The 16,086-nt window shown below is 38.7% G+C and overlaps 1 protein-coding gene and 1 long non-coding RNA gene across 4 annotated transcripts in view; one reads left to right on the forward strand and one right to left on the reverse strand.

Annotated features, from left to right (window-relative positions):
* The window catches only part of SDK1 (sidekick cell adhesion molecule 1), an 869,284-nt gene that overhangs the window by 354,478 nt on the left and 498,720 nt on the right, over nt 1–16,086 (forward strand). For all 3 annotated transcript variants that reach the window (XM_082714190.1, XM_082714191.1, XM_082714189.1), the window contains exons 2-3: nt 2,678–2,837; nt 14,521–14,627. In XM_082714190.1, the coding sequence (XP_082570316.1) occupies nt 2,678–2,837; nt 14,521–14,627 (267 nt within the window). The remainder of the gene's footprint in view (nt 1–2,677; nt 2,838–14,520; nt 14,628–16,086) is intronic.
* On the reverse strand, nt 336–12,242 carry LOC309854742. Its single transcript, XR_014306400.1, has 3 exons — nt 11,949–12,242; nt 7,477–7,612; nt 336–700 (listed from the first exon to the last, which is right to left on the reverse strand). It is a non-coding gene; the product is annotated as an uncharacterized lncRNA (long non-coding RNA).

The raw sequence follows: 16,086 nt of genomic DNA on the forward strand, positions 1-16,086 counted from the left end.
AACATCTCACTGACTAAGCTAAATCTTTTTTTATAGACTCTTAATACATTCATGAGTGCAATTTAACATTAGTTACCTGAATGAATAGTAGTAAGGGATTGGCAATATTGTATTATCCATGTACCAGTAATAGAATGTAGTGATCAGCACAATGGCAAAATAAACTCTGTACAATTGGCCCTTGAACAACATGGGTTTGAACTGTGTAGACCCACTTATACATTTTTTTTTTGTAGTACAATACTATAAATATATTTTCCATATGATTTTCTTAACATCTCTTTTCTCTAGTTTACTATATTATACAGTATATAATACATACAATATACAAAATATGTGTTATCAACTGTTTCTTTTATTGATAAGGCTTCTGGTCAACAGTATGCTATTAGTAGTTAAGTTTTTGGGGAGTCAAAGTTGTATGTGGATTTTTGACTCTGGGGATTGGTGCCCCTAACCCCTGTGTTGTTCAAGGGTCAACTATATTTAAGTAATATATATTGGCGTGCCTAGGTTCAGTTCGTTGACCATCAGCTTCTTGATTTCAGCTTTGTTCATGATGTCAGGGTCATACGATCGAGCTCTGAGTTGGGCTCCACATTCATTTTGGAGTCTGCTTGTGTTTCTTTCCTTCTATCCCTTTCCCCACTTGTGCACGCACATTCTCTCTCTCTCGCTCTCTTCTCTCAAATAAGCAAACCTTAAAAAATTAAATTGTATATATTAAGTACAAAAAAACCCAGTTATATGTACTACAGTTTAATGTAAAAATACGGTCTTAGTTTTAACACTGTTAATATGCCATTTGATGCTTAATTTGTTAAAAATACAGTAATTTACAAGCCTAGTTTAATAATTCCACAAATTTATCCAAACTTGAAGTTAAAATGCGGGTTCTTGAGATTTCCTTAAGAAGACACCCATGGCATTTAGAGTCATTATGTATACTATTTAGGGATTCCGTAACAGATTATCTGAATTTAAATGGTGATTTTACCACTTACTGTCTGGATGGCCTTGAGCAAGTTAGTTTCCTTGGGTTTCCCTTTACCCATCTGTAAAAGGTATAAAATAGTGACATCTCTCTCATGGGACTTTTGTGAAAATTGAGTAAGATAGTGCATACAAAGCGCTTAGCACAGTTTCCAGCACATAATAAATGCTCAGTGACTACCAACTCTAACTGTTATCTGTGTTGTTGTTTTTCTTTTTATTTGTTCAGCAAATATTTTATTCAGTATCTACTTTGCCTCTGGCATTTTTCTAGGTGCTGGGATTCAGAAGTAGTCAAGAAGAGGGCATGGAGTATGTTGGGATAACCTATAAGCACTCTTAATTTCAAGATCTTGTAGGTGTCGTGACTGAAACAAATGTCATGGTTTGTTGGGGCATGTTGGTGGGGAGAGGTTTTGTCAGCTGGAAGGATGAGAACAAGTCAGCTCATACAGAACAAGGGGTATGTGGGGGTGGGAAGGAACACACAGGAAGGCCCCACATAGGAAGAGGCTCAACCTGGTTTCAGAGTTAAAGAGTGTTCATGTGTAAGTAGAGAGGGTCTGGGGCCTGAGGGAGGCAGGTGTGTCAGGGGATTGTATTCGTAAAGTAAGAAGCTAGAATTCTGTTTATTTTAGTGTTGAAGAAAGAGAAACCCCATGTCCTAATCAGGGTCATGTAGAAAATTCGGGATGGGCCCAGAACTAGAAGCTAAGTGTCCTGTGTTCATATTTATGTATTTTTAACTATTGAAGTGTACATAGAGAAATTGTACAAATCTTACACAGAATAATATTCCATGAATTTTCATGAAGTTAAGTGCCCTGTGTAATCACATTGAGAGAGAGGTCCTGGCCTGCTTGGTATAAGCCATGCTGTTACACCCCTACACCATCCCTATCCCCCAGAGGTGACATTTATCCTGACCTCTAAGAGCACAGTTTAGTTTTGCCTGGTTTTGAGCTTTTCTGGACTTTGGGAGGGAAGCATATGCTGTAACTTATTTCTCTCTGGCTTCTTTCATTCCGCATGTGTCTGAGATTCAATGGTGGGTGTGTGTATGTGGGTGGCAATAGTTGTTGCATTCCCATTGCTGTGCAGGATTTTAGTATATCAATACACACAGGTTTCCAGTTTTACAGCCTGGCAGAATGCCCCAAAGAGACAAGGGGTATGTGTGAGCTAGAGAGAGAGAGAGATGGAAGCTGGATGGCGATTCCTGTCATTTATGTATGCATGTTAATCTTGCTTATCCTAGTTATTATTTTTTTTTTTAACCAACTGAAGGTTATATGAAGAAATTTCTTTTAGAGCCTCCATGTTGACTCTTGGTTGTTATTTTGAAAATATAATGCCTAGTTAAAACCAAGACTTGAATGACCAGAGACTGCCCTTTATGCCCCTTTGTTAAACAGATATTAATCATAAATGGAAATAACTTGGATGAACTTGTCCGATGTTTTCCAATGATGCTGATCATTGAGCTTTCAGCCTTCTGAAATATCATTCAGGGTATTACATATTTCTAAGGGGTCAAGGATTATTGGCTACTTAATTGGGCCAAATAGCCGTCATTTATACTTCTTTAAAAGTAGTTCTGTTTAAATAAGTGATTGGTTAATTGGATGAATGCCATTTTCATGTGTACTTCATTCACTTTCTCTCTCTCTTTTTAATATTTCAGAAGATGTTGTGCCGTATTTTAAAACAGAGCCGGGCCTACCACAGATTCACCTGGAAGGCAACCGCCTTGTTCTCACCTGCCTTGCTGAAGGGAGCTGGCCTTTAGAGTTCAAGTGGATGCACAATGACCGTGAGCTCACCACCTACACCAGCGAATATAAGTAATTGACTGCTTGAAAATAAGATTCCATTTCAAGTTGTGTTTAGAATATTTGCCTTATTGGCCATAATAGCACAGAGGGTGAAAATATTTTATTGAATTTCTAATGCATTAAGATTAAAGGAATAGAATTAATTAGAATGTGATTTAATATTCTGATCTACATTGTATTTACACCTAGGAAGTCTATCATTATATTTGTAAAAGGAAGCCTGTTAGTGAAATTACCAGACTAAAAAAAGCTATAGTTACAGAGGAATGCAAATAACAGCTTTAGCATGATAAATCTGCTGTCTTGTGGCAACAGCCCCACCCACCAGTGTTTTCCTATTTAAGGAGCATGAATGTTTAAACAGAGATCTTTAAATCCGGAGTTTCTGGAGCTCTGAGCAGTCAACAGAAAATTTACCGGGCTAACTTTTAGAGTCAGGATGGGAGAAGATGAAGCTGTGAGGGAGGGACATGAGCAGAGCCTCTCATTCCAGCAGCAAAAAAGGAGGTTGCGCCAGGTGTGGGGGCAGAGAACAAGCACTGAGGTCGGGGGAGGCCGAGATGAGGTCACACGCAAGCTGTGGCTTCTCCCAGGGCCAACAGTACCAGCTTCTAAACCTCCTGGTCTCCTGGCAAGGCTTGGGTCTTTCAGGTTTAAACCTATTTAGCTTCCATTTCTATGGAAAGGTTATTGTAACAGACGCTGTAGTTCTGAGTGAGGACAGAGAGTTAGTGACTGCCTAAAAAGTCCCAGAGGTCCCCATATCAGCAATGTCATGCTCTTATTTAATGGAAATAAGAGAATTGGTTGTCCAGAGGTATTTTATTTTATTTTATTTTTTAAAGATTTTATTTATTTATTTGACAGAGAGAAATCACAAGTAGGCAGAGAGACAGGCAGAGAGAGAGGAGGAAGCAGTCTCCCTGCTGAGCAGAGAGCCCGATGCGGGACTCGATCCCAGGACCCTGAGATCATGACCTGAGCCGAAGGCAGCGGCTTAACCCACTGAGCCACCCAGGCGCCCCCAGAGGTATTTTAAATAGAGTAATGGGCTTCTCAACATGGCTCAGGGGTTGGGGGACATAGCCCATCACTCACTGACTTTGAAAGTCAGAAGTTAGGGGCATCCGGATGGCTCAGTCAGAAGATCACGTGACTCTTGATCTCAGGGTTGATCTCTACACCCATGTTGGGTGTAGAGATTACTTCATAAATAAGCCTTAAAAATTTTTAAAAAACAGTCAGAGGTTGTAATATGATGGCCCATGAACCACATCCAGCCTGCCCACTATGTGGGTATGTATGTATTTAAAAAATCAGTTGAAAATATATATGGATATACACATGGCTATCTCTCTTAATTGCTTGCCAGCATTTAACACTTGTAAGATTTCATATAAAAATCCGCTTTCTGGTCTCTCTTAATCAGTCAGAAGGCCTGGCCACCTGGCTCTGCTGACCCACACAGAAGAACTGTGCTTTGCTCAGTTCCCTTATCTATCTGCTCTTTGTAGACATAGAAGTTTGTGACCTCCTCTTTCACTATTAGGCCTATACTGTCAGAGTATCTGCTGTTGTAGGAACAATTAATCATAATTGTTGAGAAAGAGAGAGATGGAAGCTGGAGCTTCCATCTGGAGCTGGAGCTCCAGCTTAATGACATAAGCTGCAGCAACGATCAGAGCACGTTGACATCAGCAGACCCAGGTTTGAATCCCAGCTCACAACCAGTTAGCATCAGCAATGTGACCTCAGGCAAGCCAGGAATACCTACAAAATGGGGATGATCATACCTCATTTGTGGTGTTGTGAACATTGAAGGGCTCTAATGCAGGTAAAATGGTGTGTTTTCTGGCCCACAAGCAATCTGCTAATAAATCCGAGTTGACATTGTATATTAGTATAATGAGGTGTTAGGGATTTGCTTTTGTAGGGGGGGCATAAGAAAGGAAAAGAAAAGCCGGCTTACAAAGGAGAACCATGTGTGAGTAATGGGCTTTAGCAGCAGGTGCCTTGAATTCAGATACTTATATTCAACTCCTGTGTGTCATTTTGGACAAGTGCCCTAACCAGTTTGATCTTGATTTTGTCATCTGTAAAATGGATATAATAGAAGCCACCGAAGAGGGGCGCCTGGGTGGCTCAGTGGGTTAAGCCTTTGCCTTCAGCTCAGGTCATGATCTCAGGGTCCTGGGATCAAGCCCCACATTGGGCTCTCTGCTCGGCAGGGAGCCTGCTTCCCCCTCTCTCTCTGCCTGCCTCTCTAGTAATGATCTCTGTCAAATAAACAAACAAACAAACAAAAAAGAAGCCACCGAAGAGAGTTCTAATAAAAATGAAATGACATAATGCTTTGTATGCCCCAGGAAGAAAGGAATGAAGTTGCAGAAGACTCCAGATTGTTCTTCCTATAAAAAAGTAGTAATACGGATGATCTATAATGATGGTCTTCAAATTGGGGAACATGGCCTTGGATAGTGGCAAAGGAATTGCTTTCTAGATTTTCAGTTTCCATATGTGTCTTTGCTGATGTTGAGCTGACTGAGAACATGCCTCTGTGTGAGCACTATGGTTCTCTTTTCCTGCCCTCTTTGTGCTTTCTCCCAGTTCACAGAAGGAAGGCTCACTTTCCCTGAGTCTTCCTGTGGAATTGCGTCTCCAGGGTGCAAGACAAGTGTGTAGTTCAAAATTTTCGGCTTGAACAAAATGTTGGACTCTTTTAAACAACCCCAGAGGGAACTTCTTTCCTTTTACATATTTTCTTTAGGGGAAAGTAGATACTATAAATGGGATATTGTCATCAGTTTGGGGCTTTTAAAAATTCAGATATGTTGTGTAAATGAGCAGCAGTAGCTATACCAGTTTTAACAACCCCCCCTCCTTTCCATTCTCCAGCTGCTGTCATAGAACATATTGTGCCTCAAGGAATAGGTAATGAGAGCAAAGCAAAGAATGTGTGTAAGGTGGACCCATGGCAGGCAGGGGCATCTTGTTTTATCTAGGTGGCAAACCTACAGCTGTGCCCTGGGGCTTGTCCTTGTCCCCTTACACAGAGTAGGATGAGAGTATTCGGGATTTGTTAGAAAGAAGAATGAAGTTGAGAAATATTCTTTCATGAAGCACAGTCTGTCTGCATTTTCCCCTCCTCTGAGATAAGAGCGTGATGAGGCCTCATTTGGAGATCTGAGGAAGAACGTGGTAAAAAATGCTGCTTACTTTGATCAGATCCATGTTCTATCTTGATATAGAAGGAACATTCACAAGAGGAAGGTTAGGGCTTTGTATTTTCTCAAACATTTATTCAGAGGACACTTTCATTAACTTTGGCAAAAAAGATTATTTAATATTCTCAATCCATACCCATTTTTTATTACTTTCCTGTGTTTTGCTTGCTGCTATGCTTCCACCTCTTCTCTACTTGTTTATTTGCTTTTCCTGTGTACTCATTGAATTTAAATGAACACCTAAATGACCACAAACATGTGGTCAATACCTTCTCTTTGTTGTTAATTTCTATCCAATTCTGTTTATTCTAGTGTTAAATAACTTCCCAGTCAATGAAATTTAAAATAATTGAAAAAACAAAAACAAAAACCCAGCCACTTTCCTGTCATTAAGAGACATTTTCTTTCTAAATTTCAAATGCCTAATAACTGTATTTCAAAATTAACACATTTATGTTGTTTTGATTAACTGTAATAATTGCAATGAATGTGTAATACGGAAGACTTTTTATAAGCACTTAGGATCTTTTGATCAAAGGACATCCTTTTAAAGTTGCCATTTGTATGTGTATTTTTATTTCAGATAAGTATGTTGGATGATCAATAAGTATCTTTCAGGCATGAAAATACGTTAGAGCTTTGCTCAGTGGCAGTATCGTAGCCAATGAGGTTTATCTGAGGCACGATTATTGCTAATTGAAAATAGGTCGGAATAAAATTCTATGGGGTAAATAGATTAACAACTCAAGTTCAAAGGGTAAAAAAATAAAAAAGAACAGTATGAAGGTTCTATCTGTTAAAGAGTTCATTATTAAAAATGGATAATATGGATTTCAAAATCATTGTTTAGATTCCACTGGATACATGTAAAACAGCTGTGTAACAGTTTTGTTTAAAATGCTACATCAGGGTCTCCCCGGTGGCTCAGTTGGTTAAGCATCTGCCTGCAGCTCAGGTCATGATCCCAGGGTCCTGTAATCAAGTTTGGCATGGGCTCCTTGCTCAGCGGGGATACTGCTTCTCCCTCTGCCTGCCACTTCCCTGGCTTGGGCACTCTCTCTTTCTCTCAGAAAAATCAATAAAATCTTAAAAAAAAAAAAAAAAAAGGTGCTAGATCAGGGGTGCCTGCGTGGCTCAACTCAGTTAAGTCTCTGATTCTTGGTTTCAGCTCAGGCTCTAATCTCAGGGTCCTGGAATCAGGGAATCCTCTTGTGGATTCTCTCTGGTTCTCTCTCTCTCTCTCTCTCTCTCCCCCCACACACACACATAAATAAATAAATCTTTAAAAAATTGCTGAATCATATACCATGCCATTATTGTACATGCAACTATTCAGATTTATGGTGAAATAGTTTTGGTGTTTACTTTAAAATACACAAAGAGGTGGGGATTTTTTGCATTGCTCTTTGCATTAGCAGATTTACCTGTTAATTTGGCACACTCTGGGTGATCCACAGGAAGGCAAAGCATTATGGGTCTTTGAAGCAAGATTGCATGGGCGGCTCATTATATATGGATCATTAAAATGAGATACAAGCTTCATTCCCATTTCACTAGAAACTGAGTAAGAAGAAATGGGTTATTCTAAAGCAAGAATGGTTTGGGGTAGATGTGATAAATTATATTCTGTTCACTGAGGGCTTCAGACACTCAGATGGGTTATCAAGGATCCATTGTATTTTGTCATCATTTTTTAGACGTAAAACCTGTCCCAAAAATCTCATGCTATTTTTTCAAATTACTCTTTCATCTACTTCCTTCCAACAAGCACCTTCAGCTGTCATATGTTAACCTTCAGGAGACCATTCCGAGTCTCGAATTGAAAAACATGGCTACTTTATGAAAATGGTAGCTGTTTTCTCACTGAAATTGAGTCCTTCTCCCCCTACCCCCACTTTGTGTCAATAGAAAATAATTATCCTATAAAGGGCACATCATATAAACTCAGCTTTTCTAGCTTTGACCAAAAATAGCATTTTCTTTGCTGCTTTGCAAACTGTACAATGAATTTCAGTGAGTTTCAGATGATTTTCATATTGATGCTTGTATCCACATTTAGGCAGAGGTGACTATATTGGCAAAATTGTAGTAGTTCAGCAATTAAACCAACTTTTCATAGCTGTCATAGGCAGATTTGTCTTTTTTTTCTAGAAAATATTTATTTTCAATTATTTTCTACTTTGAGATAAATAATTATATTCAATACGAATAGATGGTTATCTAAGCCAATAATTTCTTAGTGGTAGGCATGATATTCATTGTTATAAACAGGAGGGATATTTGGATACTATAAACTGTGAAAAATCTTATCATCTCCTTAGGTGACCTATCTCTGTGGTTCACTTTCTGTGACAGTATCAATAAAAGAAGTTTGATAGATAATGATGATTTTTTTTTTATTCCAGTAAGAAAATAGGAATGGTTAAGGAAGAAAGTAACTTTTTTGTATGTCTTAAAGAAAGATGAAAAAATTCACAATATCAATAACAATTATTAAATACCTGGGAATAACCTTTATAAGAACCTACATGAAGTGGAAAACTTCATTAAGAGATATGAAAGAGAGCCCCAGATAGGAAACCTAAAGAGACATGAAACCAGACAAAACATATGAAGCAGTTGTGTTTAAGACATTGGACATCAGGCAGCCAAAGGTGGTGATGCCTGAAAAACAGAAAATCAGTGGGCCCTCTGATTGCCCCAGCTTTAATGCTGTGCGAGAATTTCCAGGCTATGACCCACACACAGGGGTGCACATGTGTCTGGAGGACTTCTGAGTTGGAGAGATTGGAGAATCCAGGGAGATCAAGGTAGAGTACCAGAGAAAGAGTACTAGGTATCTGTAGAGGTTTATTGTTGAGTATTAGAATTTTCATCAGCACATTCACGTGAAGAGATTCCCCAAGGCCCAGGAAAAGACTGCCCAGAAGTGATGGTGGTTCTTCCCATGCTCACCACGTAGGGCTGGGTAGGGGGCCTATTCTCACCAGCCATACCAAAAAACCTCATAATTTATGGGGGTATTGAGTAGAGGATACAGAATGATCTTAGGTCTGTAATGAGAATTATTAACCCTTGACCAAATGCAGCTCTGATCCTGCCTGAGATTTTATAAACAAGACTGGAAAGGGATCAGGTGACTTTCAAGTAATTTTCAAGCATCAGAGAGTAAAACTTGAGAATATTTATAGAAATACAGCAATTTCCAGCACCAAACAGGGTAAAATTCACAATGTCTAGAATTGAATCAGAGGTTATCAGGCACATAAAGAGAAAGGAAAGCATGATCCATAATGAGGAGAAAATTCAGTCTATTAATCTCTTAAGCCAAAGCTGACACAGGTATTAGAAGTAGCTGGGAAAGATATTGAAACATTATAAATGTATTCCCTGTGATCAAAGCTAAATACATACGTGAAAGATATTAAAAGGCAGACATCAAACTTCTGAGGACAAAACCTGTAATGTCTGAGATGAAAAACACATTGGATGGGTATTAGCAGATTAGACATGGCAGAAGAAAATGTTAGTAAACTTAACGGTATAGCAACAGAACTATGCACAATGAAAGACAGTTAGAAAAAATAAAAGGGAATCAAACACAGTGAAATGAGGGCTAACAAGTTACAGGACAACTTAAGCTAGACAACTCCAATGCATGTGTGATTGGAATCCTAAGGAGGCAGGATCAGAAATATTTGAAGGAATAATATTGAAAATGTTTTACAGTTGATGAAAACTGTAAACCCACCAAGGCAGGAAGCTCAGCAGATGCCAGGATTGGACTTGCCAGCCAGAGCAGTAAGGAAAACCAACACAAAAGAAATAAAAAGGCATCTGAAGTGAAAGACAGAGAAATGTCTTTTTTTGAGGGTGACACAATCACCTATGTAGAAAATGCGGCATTATCTATTAAAAAAGCTGCTAAAATTAGTAAGTGGACTCAGCAATATTACAGGATACAAGAACAGTATTTAAAAATCTTAAGATGCTGAGCCGAAGCATCTCATTATGCTTTATTGCTAAGCTACAGGAGACTCCTCTACTTGTTTTTGTTTTGTTTTGTTTAACCTGCTCTGCCCCCTACTCACCAAAAGGAAAAGTCTACTGAATTCAGAACTCTTTTGTTAGGTGACATGTAACCAGTTGCTTTCTTCATCACCCCCCTGAACTGAACAGACCCCTGCCTGTGTCTTCCCACAAAGGGCTTAGTTCCCCAAGTTGTTTGCTTCAGTTTTCTTGACTTGGTTTATCGTCACTCTTCTGTTGGCTAACTCTCCATTGGCCCTGTCCTCTAGGAACTGTGCAGTTCACCACAATAACAGTTATATTTTTGGCTCACGTGAATTAGTCTTGAACATTTTGGCTAAAATAAGTAGAATCCCTCATAGTCCCACACTGCTTAAGGCTCTGGGTCCTTTATCTTTTTCTTAACATGTTTCAGTCTGGATTTTTCATTTCAGTATTTTGTTTGTAAAGAAAGCTGTGGACTGGGACGCTTGGGTGGCTCAGTTGGTTAAGCAGCTGCCTTCGGCTCAGGTCATGATCCCAGGTCCTGGGATCCAGTCCCACATCGGGCTCCTTGCTCGGCAGGGAGCCTGCTTCTCCCTCTGCCTCTGCCTGCCATTCTGTCTGCCTGTGCTCGCTGTCTCTCACTCTCTCTGACAAATAAATAAAATCTTAAAAAAAAAAACAAAAAGAAAAAGAAAGAAAGCTGTGGACTTACTGATCCCACTTTTGATTATGCTTTTTTAATTTCGTGTAAGAAATTTATAAAAATAAAATTGAAAGCCTAATTATTTATCATCACATCTCCAAAAGAAGAATCAAAGTAGTTTCAGGAAGGGTATAAATTACTTCAGGGTTTTTTTTCCCCCATAACCATTTATTCCCTTTGAAAGTAAGATTGGGCTCTGGGCCAAGATATGGAAGTTTATTATAGGACTTGGTTGCTTATTTTCATGCAAAATAGATGTTTTTATACCAGCATAAGAAGTTGGAGTTGTAGGGGATAGTCTAACCTGGAGTGGCATGAAATAGATGTAAGACCCCCATTCAAAGAAAAAAAAAAAAAAAGCTTTACATCTAATTTTAATGGGCATGAAAATTCTCTCTTGGATTGAATTATGTTGCCTGACCTAAGAGAGAGAAATGCAGATGTGCCTTCATTATTCAGAACCAGCGTAGGTCTGTCGACCTGTGTCCTTAGTCATAGTATCTCATTGTTGCTAAAAGATCTGCTCCACAGTAACCTGTCTGCTCCCAGGCAGTATTTTGTCAGACATTTCCTCAAATTTTAGTGCTTTGTGTTCAAGAAAACTCCTAACAGGTTCATTTATCCCAGTTTTTGAGGGACTGTTGATTGCCTAATGATTCTTAGTGCTTTACCAGGAAACCACGACTTTGAAGAGAGATGACTTGAAGAGGCATTATTTGGGTTTTTCTGTGACCATGGTGAGTGCCTGATAGCTTCAGAAGCTTTTCCAGCTGGGATTATTTTTGCTTTGTCCTGTAGAGTAGACACTTGGGGAATTCTAGGACCAGCCACAGAAACAAACTTTCGTAATGAAAAGGAACAGGAAGCTGTTGCATGGACATTGGGTTGCTCTTAGAATCAGTCACCAGGCAAGCTGGAGATAGGGCAGGAGCAGAGTGAGGTGAGCCCGCTAGAGCCAAATCAGCCTGAGAGCCAGTCCTGTGAGAGCCGGGGTGCTGTTGTTGGAGCCACTGTCCTGACTGGCAGTGGACACTGCTCTGCTCCCCTGGGGCCCAGGCTCCGCTGCGCCCTGGCACCACTGCTGTTAGATGAGTCCTTTAGCCCCGTTCCTGTGTATCACCAGCCTGAGACCCCAAAATCCAGACTACATGTGGCCAGTGGTCACGCATCATCTCCTACCTGTGCCCAGGGGTCTTCCTCCACCGAGACTCCAAGTGGAAATTCTCCAAACACAGGAAAATGGCGTAGATCCCAGGCAGACAAAAAATGTCAATTGTTCACTCCAGGCAGGGCTAGTCAAGTAGTTGTTGGTAGCCTGGAATAGAGCTCGAGCCACTGCTAAAGAACCTCTGGGGTGGTTCTCATGGCCCATCATGAGAGGCATTTCAGAGCTGAGGTATTCTCCTACTTAGCAGGAATGGACATTTAAACCCTTGGTTTTGCTGTGATTTTGTGTTTGGTTTTCTTTAATTTGCTCTTCCTGATAATGAACTAGCCCTGGTAAATGTTCTGTTGGTCTAGTAGAATTCTGCCTTTCTACAGTGAGTACAAACATTCCCTGCTGTGTTTATTTGAAAAAGGAGCAGGCATTTTCTATACTTTAGTGGCATATGGTGCTAAGATTTTATCATACTTTCTTATAAAGAGCCAGGAAACTTTCTCTGCTTAAAAATGTGTGTTTATAAACAATAGGCTTGCAGTGAATATTCCCATCTGTTAGGTGAACATAATTTGTGTAGGAATTCCTGTAATAGGTGGAGTACTTTGCAACTTTTTAGTATATTTTTTCCCTGGCGAGACATTAGACTAAAGAGATGGTACAAAACAGCATATGCCTAATATTCATTTTTGTATCTGCTCCTCCCTGTGGTTTGAAAACACTGCTATTTTTGTTCATTAGTACATAGGATTACTATAGAAATTCATAAGAATTTAAAATCTATTTAGGATACTGCAAAAAAGAAAGAGAAAATGGAATGGATAACAATTATTTAAATATGGAAATGTTGCAATGATGAAACTGTTCATGTAGTTTTTCAAGTATGTACTCCTATAACTTGTGTTATTTCGTTTCCAAAAACTTTTGTGGACTTCATTGTAGTTTAATCTTAAAACTCCTCCTTATTTATAATCATGGTATCTGACAGTTAAAGCTGCTCATCTTTCTAGCCTTGATTTGTAATTTAAATAAATGGCATTGACTCTCTGTGTTCAGTTTGATACTATTCTTATTATCCACACTAATTAATTTTTTGAAATGAGCCATTGCCCAGAATGAAATAAAGTTTTGAAGATTAAAACTCAGTAATATTTTTCATAAAAGATTTTATTAATCTTGTCGTGGGAATATCAAGATCATTATCAGAGGGAAAACATACTTTGATTAATATTTGCTTAGTGCTGAATTACCTAGATTGTCCAAATGTTTTATTCACTTAAAAATTATGCCTTTAAGTTCCTTTTTCAGGTTGACTAATTGGACATACTTGAGTAAAAAGATGAGCAATCAGTTGAATGTAAGCAATTTCAAGCTATGCTTAGGAAGTGAGCCAAGAAAGTGTACCGTTCATGGTGATTTTTACCTCATTTTTAAAAGTTTCTCTGATTATCCTTTGTGAGAAGTATTCTTAAATTGAAGATAACTATTAACAGAACATCTTTGTAATAAAGGATAGCATCGCTGAGTTTTCTCTTTTCGGGAAATAGACTACCATTCGATTGGGTGTTAGCTCTCTTTTTCTTTCTTGTGGTAGGCAAATTCCTTTTTGTAAAAAGTGTCCAGGACTCAGCCTTATTCTTGATTTGTTTTTGGACATGGCCTAGAAACCAATTAATGAACTCTCTTAGGTCTTGTGAAAGGTTTGGGCTCTGGAGCTATAACACTCACTTGGAGTGGTCCTTGGCTATAAATTGTACTTGCTTATGGATTTCAAAATATCCTAAGTTATAAAGCTAACAGTAAACCGAAAGCAGGGCTTTTATGGAATCTGCATCTTCTAACTACTTTTTTTCCTTCTATAAAATGTTACTGAAGTTTTTAGAAAGGCATTGATTTGAAGGACGTGATTACTTAGAGTCATATAGCATTGAGAAATACCAATGAAGTCACCTTTCAGTTACCCACAACATTTTTAAAGTTAATGTCAGTCCACATGCGGAGAAGGAAGTGAGGGAAGTGTGTGAGTTGTTTTGGCAGAGGAGAGGGTCTGTAACTGTGAGCACAGAGGGGAATTGTGTCACCATGTCACTGCTCTCTTTGCCTCGATGACACCTGTATCTCATCCTGAAAGCATTATTTGAATTTTTAGGTAGAGTAATATGACACATTATGTAAAGTTTATTGTCAGTTCTAGAAATGACTTCTAGAGATTCTGAGAGAATTATAAACACCTTTTACTGAAAGGTCTAGTTTACGTGTAATGACCTATAGCTATTTTACATTTGTCATTTCTTCAACGACTTGTGAGTGTTGTCTACTACATGCATGGCACTGTGCTAGGCGCCAGGGGCAAGTGATGGACAAGGCAGATCTAGAACCTAGCTTGGGGTAATAATTACTGACAGCCTTGCTGGGGAGACAGACATCGATGACGTAATCTCACAAATGGCGGTTGGTGAGTGTGTCAACCAGAGAAGGATTGCACAGACAATAGTTTACCAAAAATAAAATATTTGTTGAGCACTTGCGAATTGAGGTGCCAGAGCTGCTCTAGATATAGAAGCATTAACACTTCTTTTTGGTATTTGGCAGGTATATTATCCCGTCTTTACAGAGGCTTGATGCTGGGTTTTACCGCTGTGTGGTGCGAAACAGGATGGGAGCTCTCTTGCAGAGAAGATCAGAAGTTCAAGTCGCATGTATGTGTGCATTGGAAAAGTCTCCGAATGATAAATAACAGAAACAAAATGTCTGTGGGGAATGCTGATCAAAATCACTTTTAACCATTGTAGGAATCGAGATTCTGTCTTGGATTCTCTTTGGAACAGAATAATTGCTAAAGGTTTTAGGAGATAAGTAAACAGTCAGTGAGGCTGGTCCAATGGTGGTGACGGGGCTAATGAGGTCAATGCCCTCCCTGGCCATCCAGCAGTCAGGGGCTCTGTCAGGCCCTGTGGAGGCCAGAAAACAAAGTAGTAACAAGATGCCTTCTGCTTTATGATTAGCTGCTCTTAGCGTTTCTGATACTCAGGTTCAAATGTTTTTCAAACAACAAATTAAACCCAGTTAGGTAAAATTTTGTCAGTTCATAATTAGTTCTTTCGAGTGATTTATTTAAAAATCCTTCAGCTACACAATAAAAGTAGGTGGATAGCAATGTTCTAGATGGCATTACTGTTAGTGACTCGATGAGGTCTCTGTGGGGCAGACCCATTTGGAGTAAAAGTAACTGAGGGAGATACCAGAGTGCAGGGAGTTTGTGTTTGATGTTGTATTTGGAAGGAATTGGAGACAGGCTGGCCAACGCAAAGCACTTAATACTTCTGCAGTCCAAAATCTGTCAAGGGTCAGGTCTCTCTAAAATGGCCTGTCTGCTTTATTTTGTTTTGAATTTACTACCAAAATGTCTTGTCATTGAAAAGAAAGCAGTATTTATGAAGCTTTAAGTTACATGTTACTATGTTACAACAGATTTCAGAGATCTCTAGGGAGTTCCTAAACTGAGCTGTCAACCAGTAACTAGAATGTTTTCTTATTTGTTTTTTTGACCACAGGTAAGGCCTATAGTGTTCAGCATTACTATATCAAATAAAGTAATTTTTTACTACCCTACTATTCTATAATTATTAGTGACTGAGTAAGGAGCTGGTCCTGTATACATTTAGTTATGTTTTTAATTAGGAAGGCTCGACTTTTCTGAATTGTTGTGAAGTTACTCAGCTAAATTTTTTTGCAGAATAACTGAGAACTTCTATTCAACTGAATAATTGAAAACATAACTAATACATACAAAGTTTAGATCAGTACCCCAAACATATTTGAATAAGTTAACAGCTTGGAATTTATTATCATGTATTAAATGCTATATGTAATATTATTTGGGGCTTTTTTTTTTTTTTTGGTCAATTATTTGTACCCTGTTTCTATCATTTATCTCTGGCTCTTGAATGTTCTCTTCTTTCTCTTTCCTCCTCCTTTTTGATAACAAGTTTCACTTTGAAAATAATCGTGACTATTTTCCTAATCTGTTTCATTAGTTTGTTTCATCTCTTTCCTAGAATATTAAATGCGGCTTATTACATAGGAAATAATTTCCTTTGAATAAAAACATGCATAGATAATAAAGATTTTCTATGGACTATTCCAAATTTATAGACA

Source organism: Mustela nivalis (genome assembly GCF_964662115.1).
Source record: "Mustela nivalis genome assembly, chromosome: 19".
Taxonomy (NCBI): Eukaryota; Metazoa; Chordata; class Mammalia; order Carnivora; family Mustelidae; genus Mustela; species Mustela nivalis.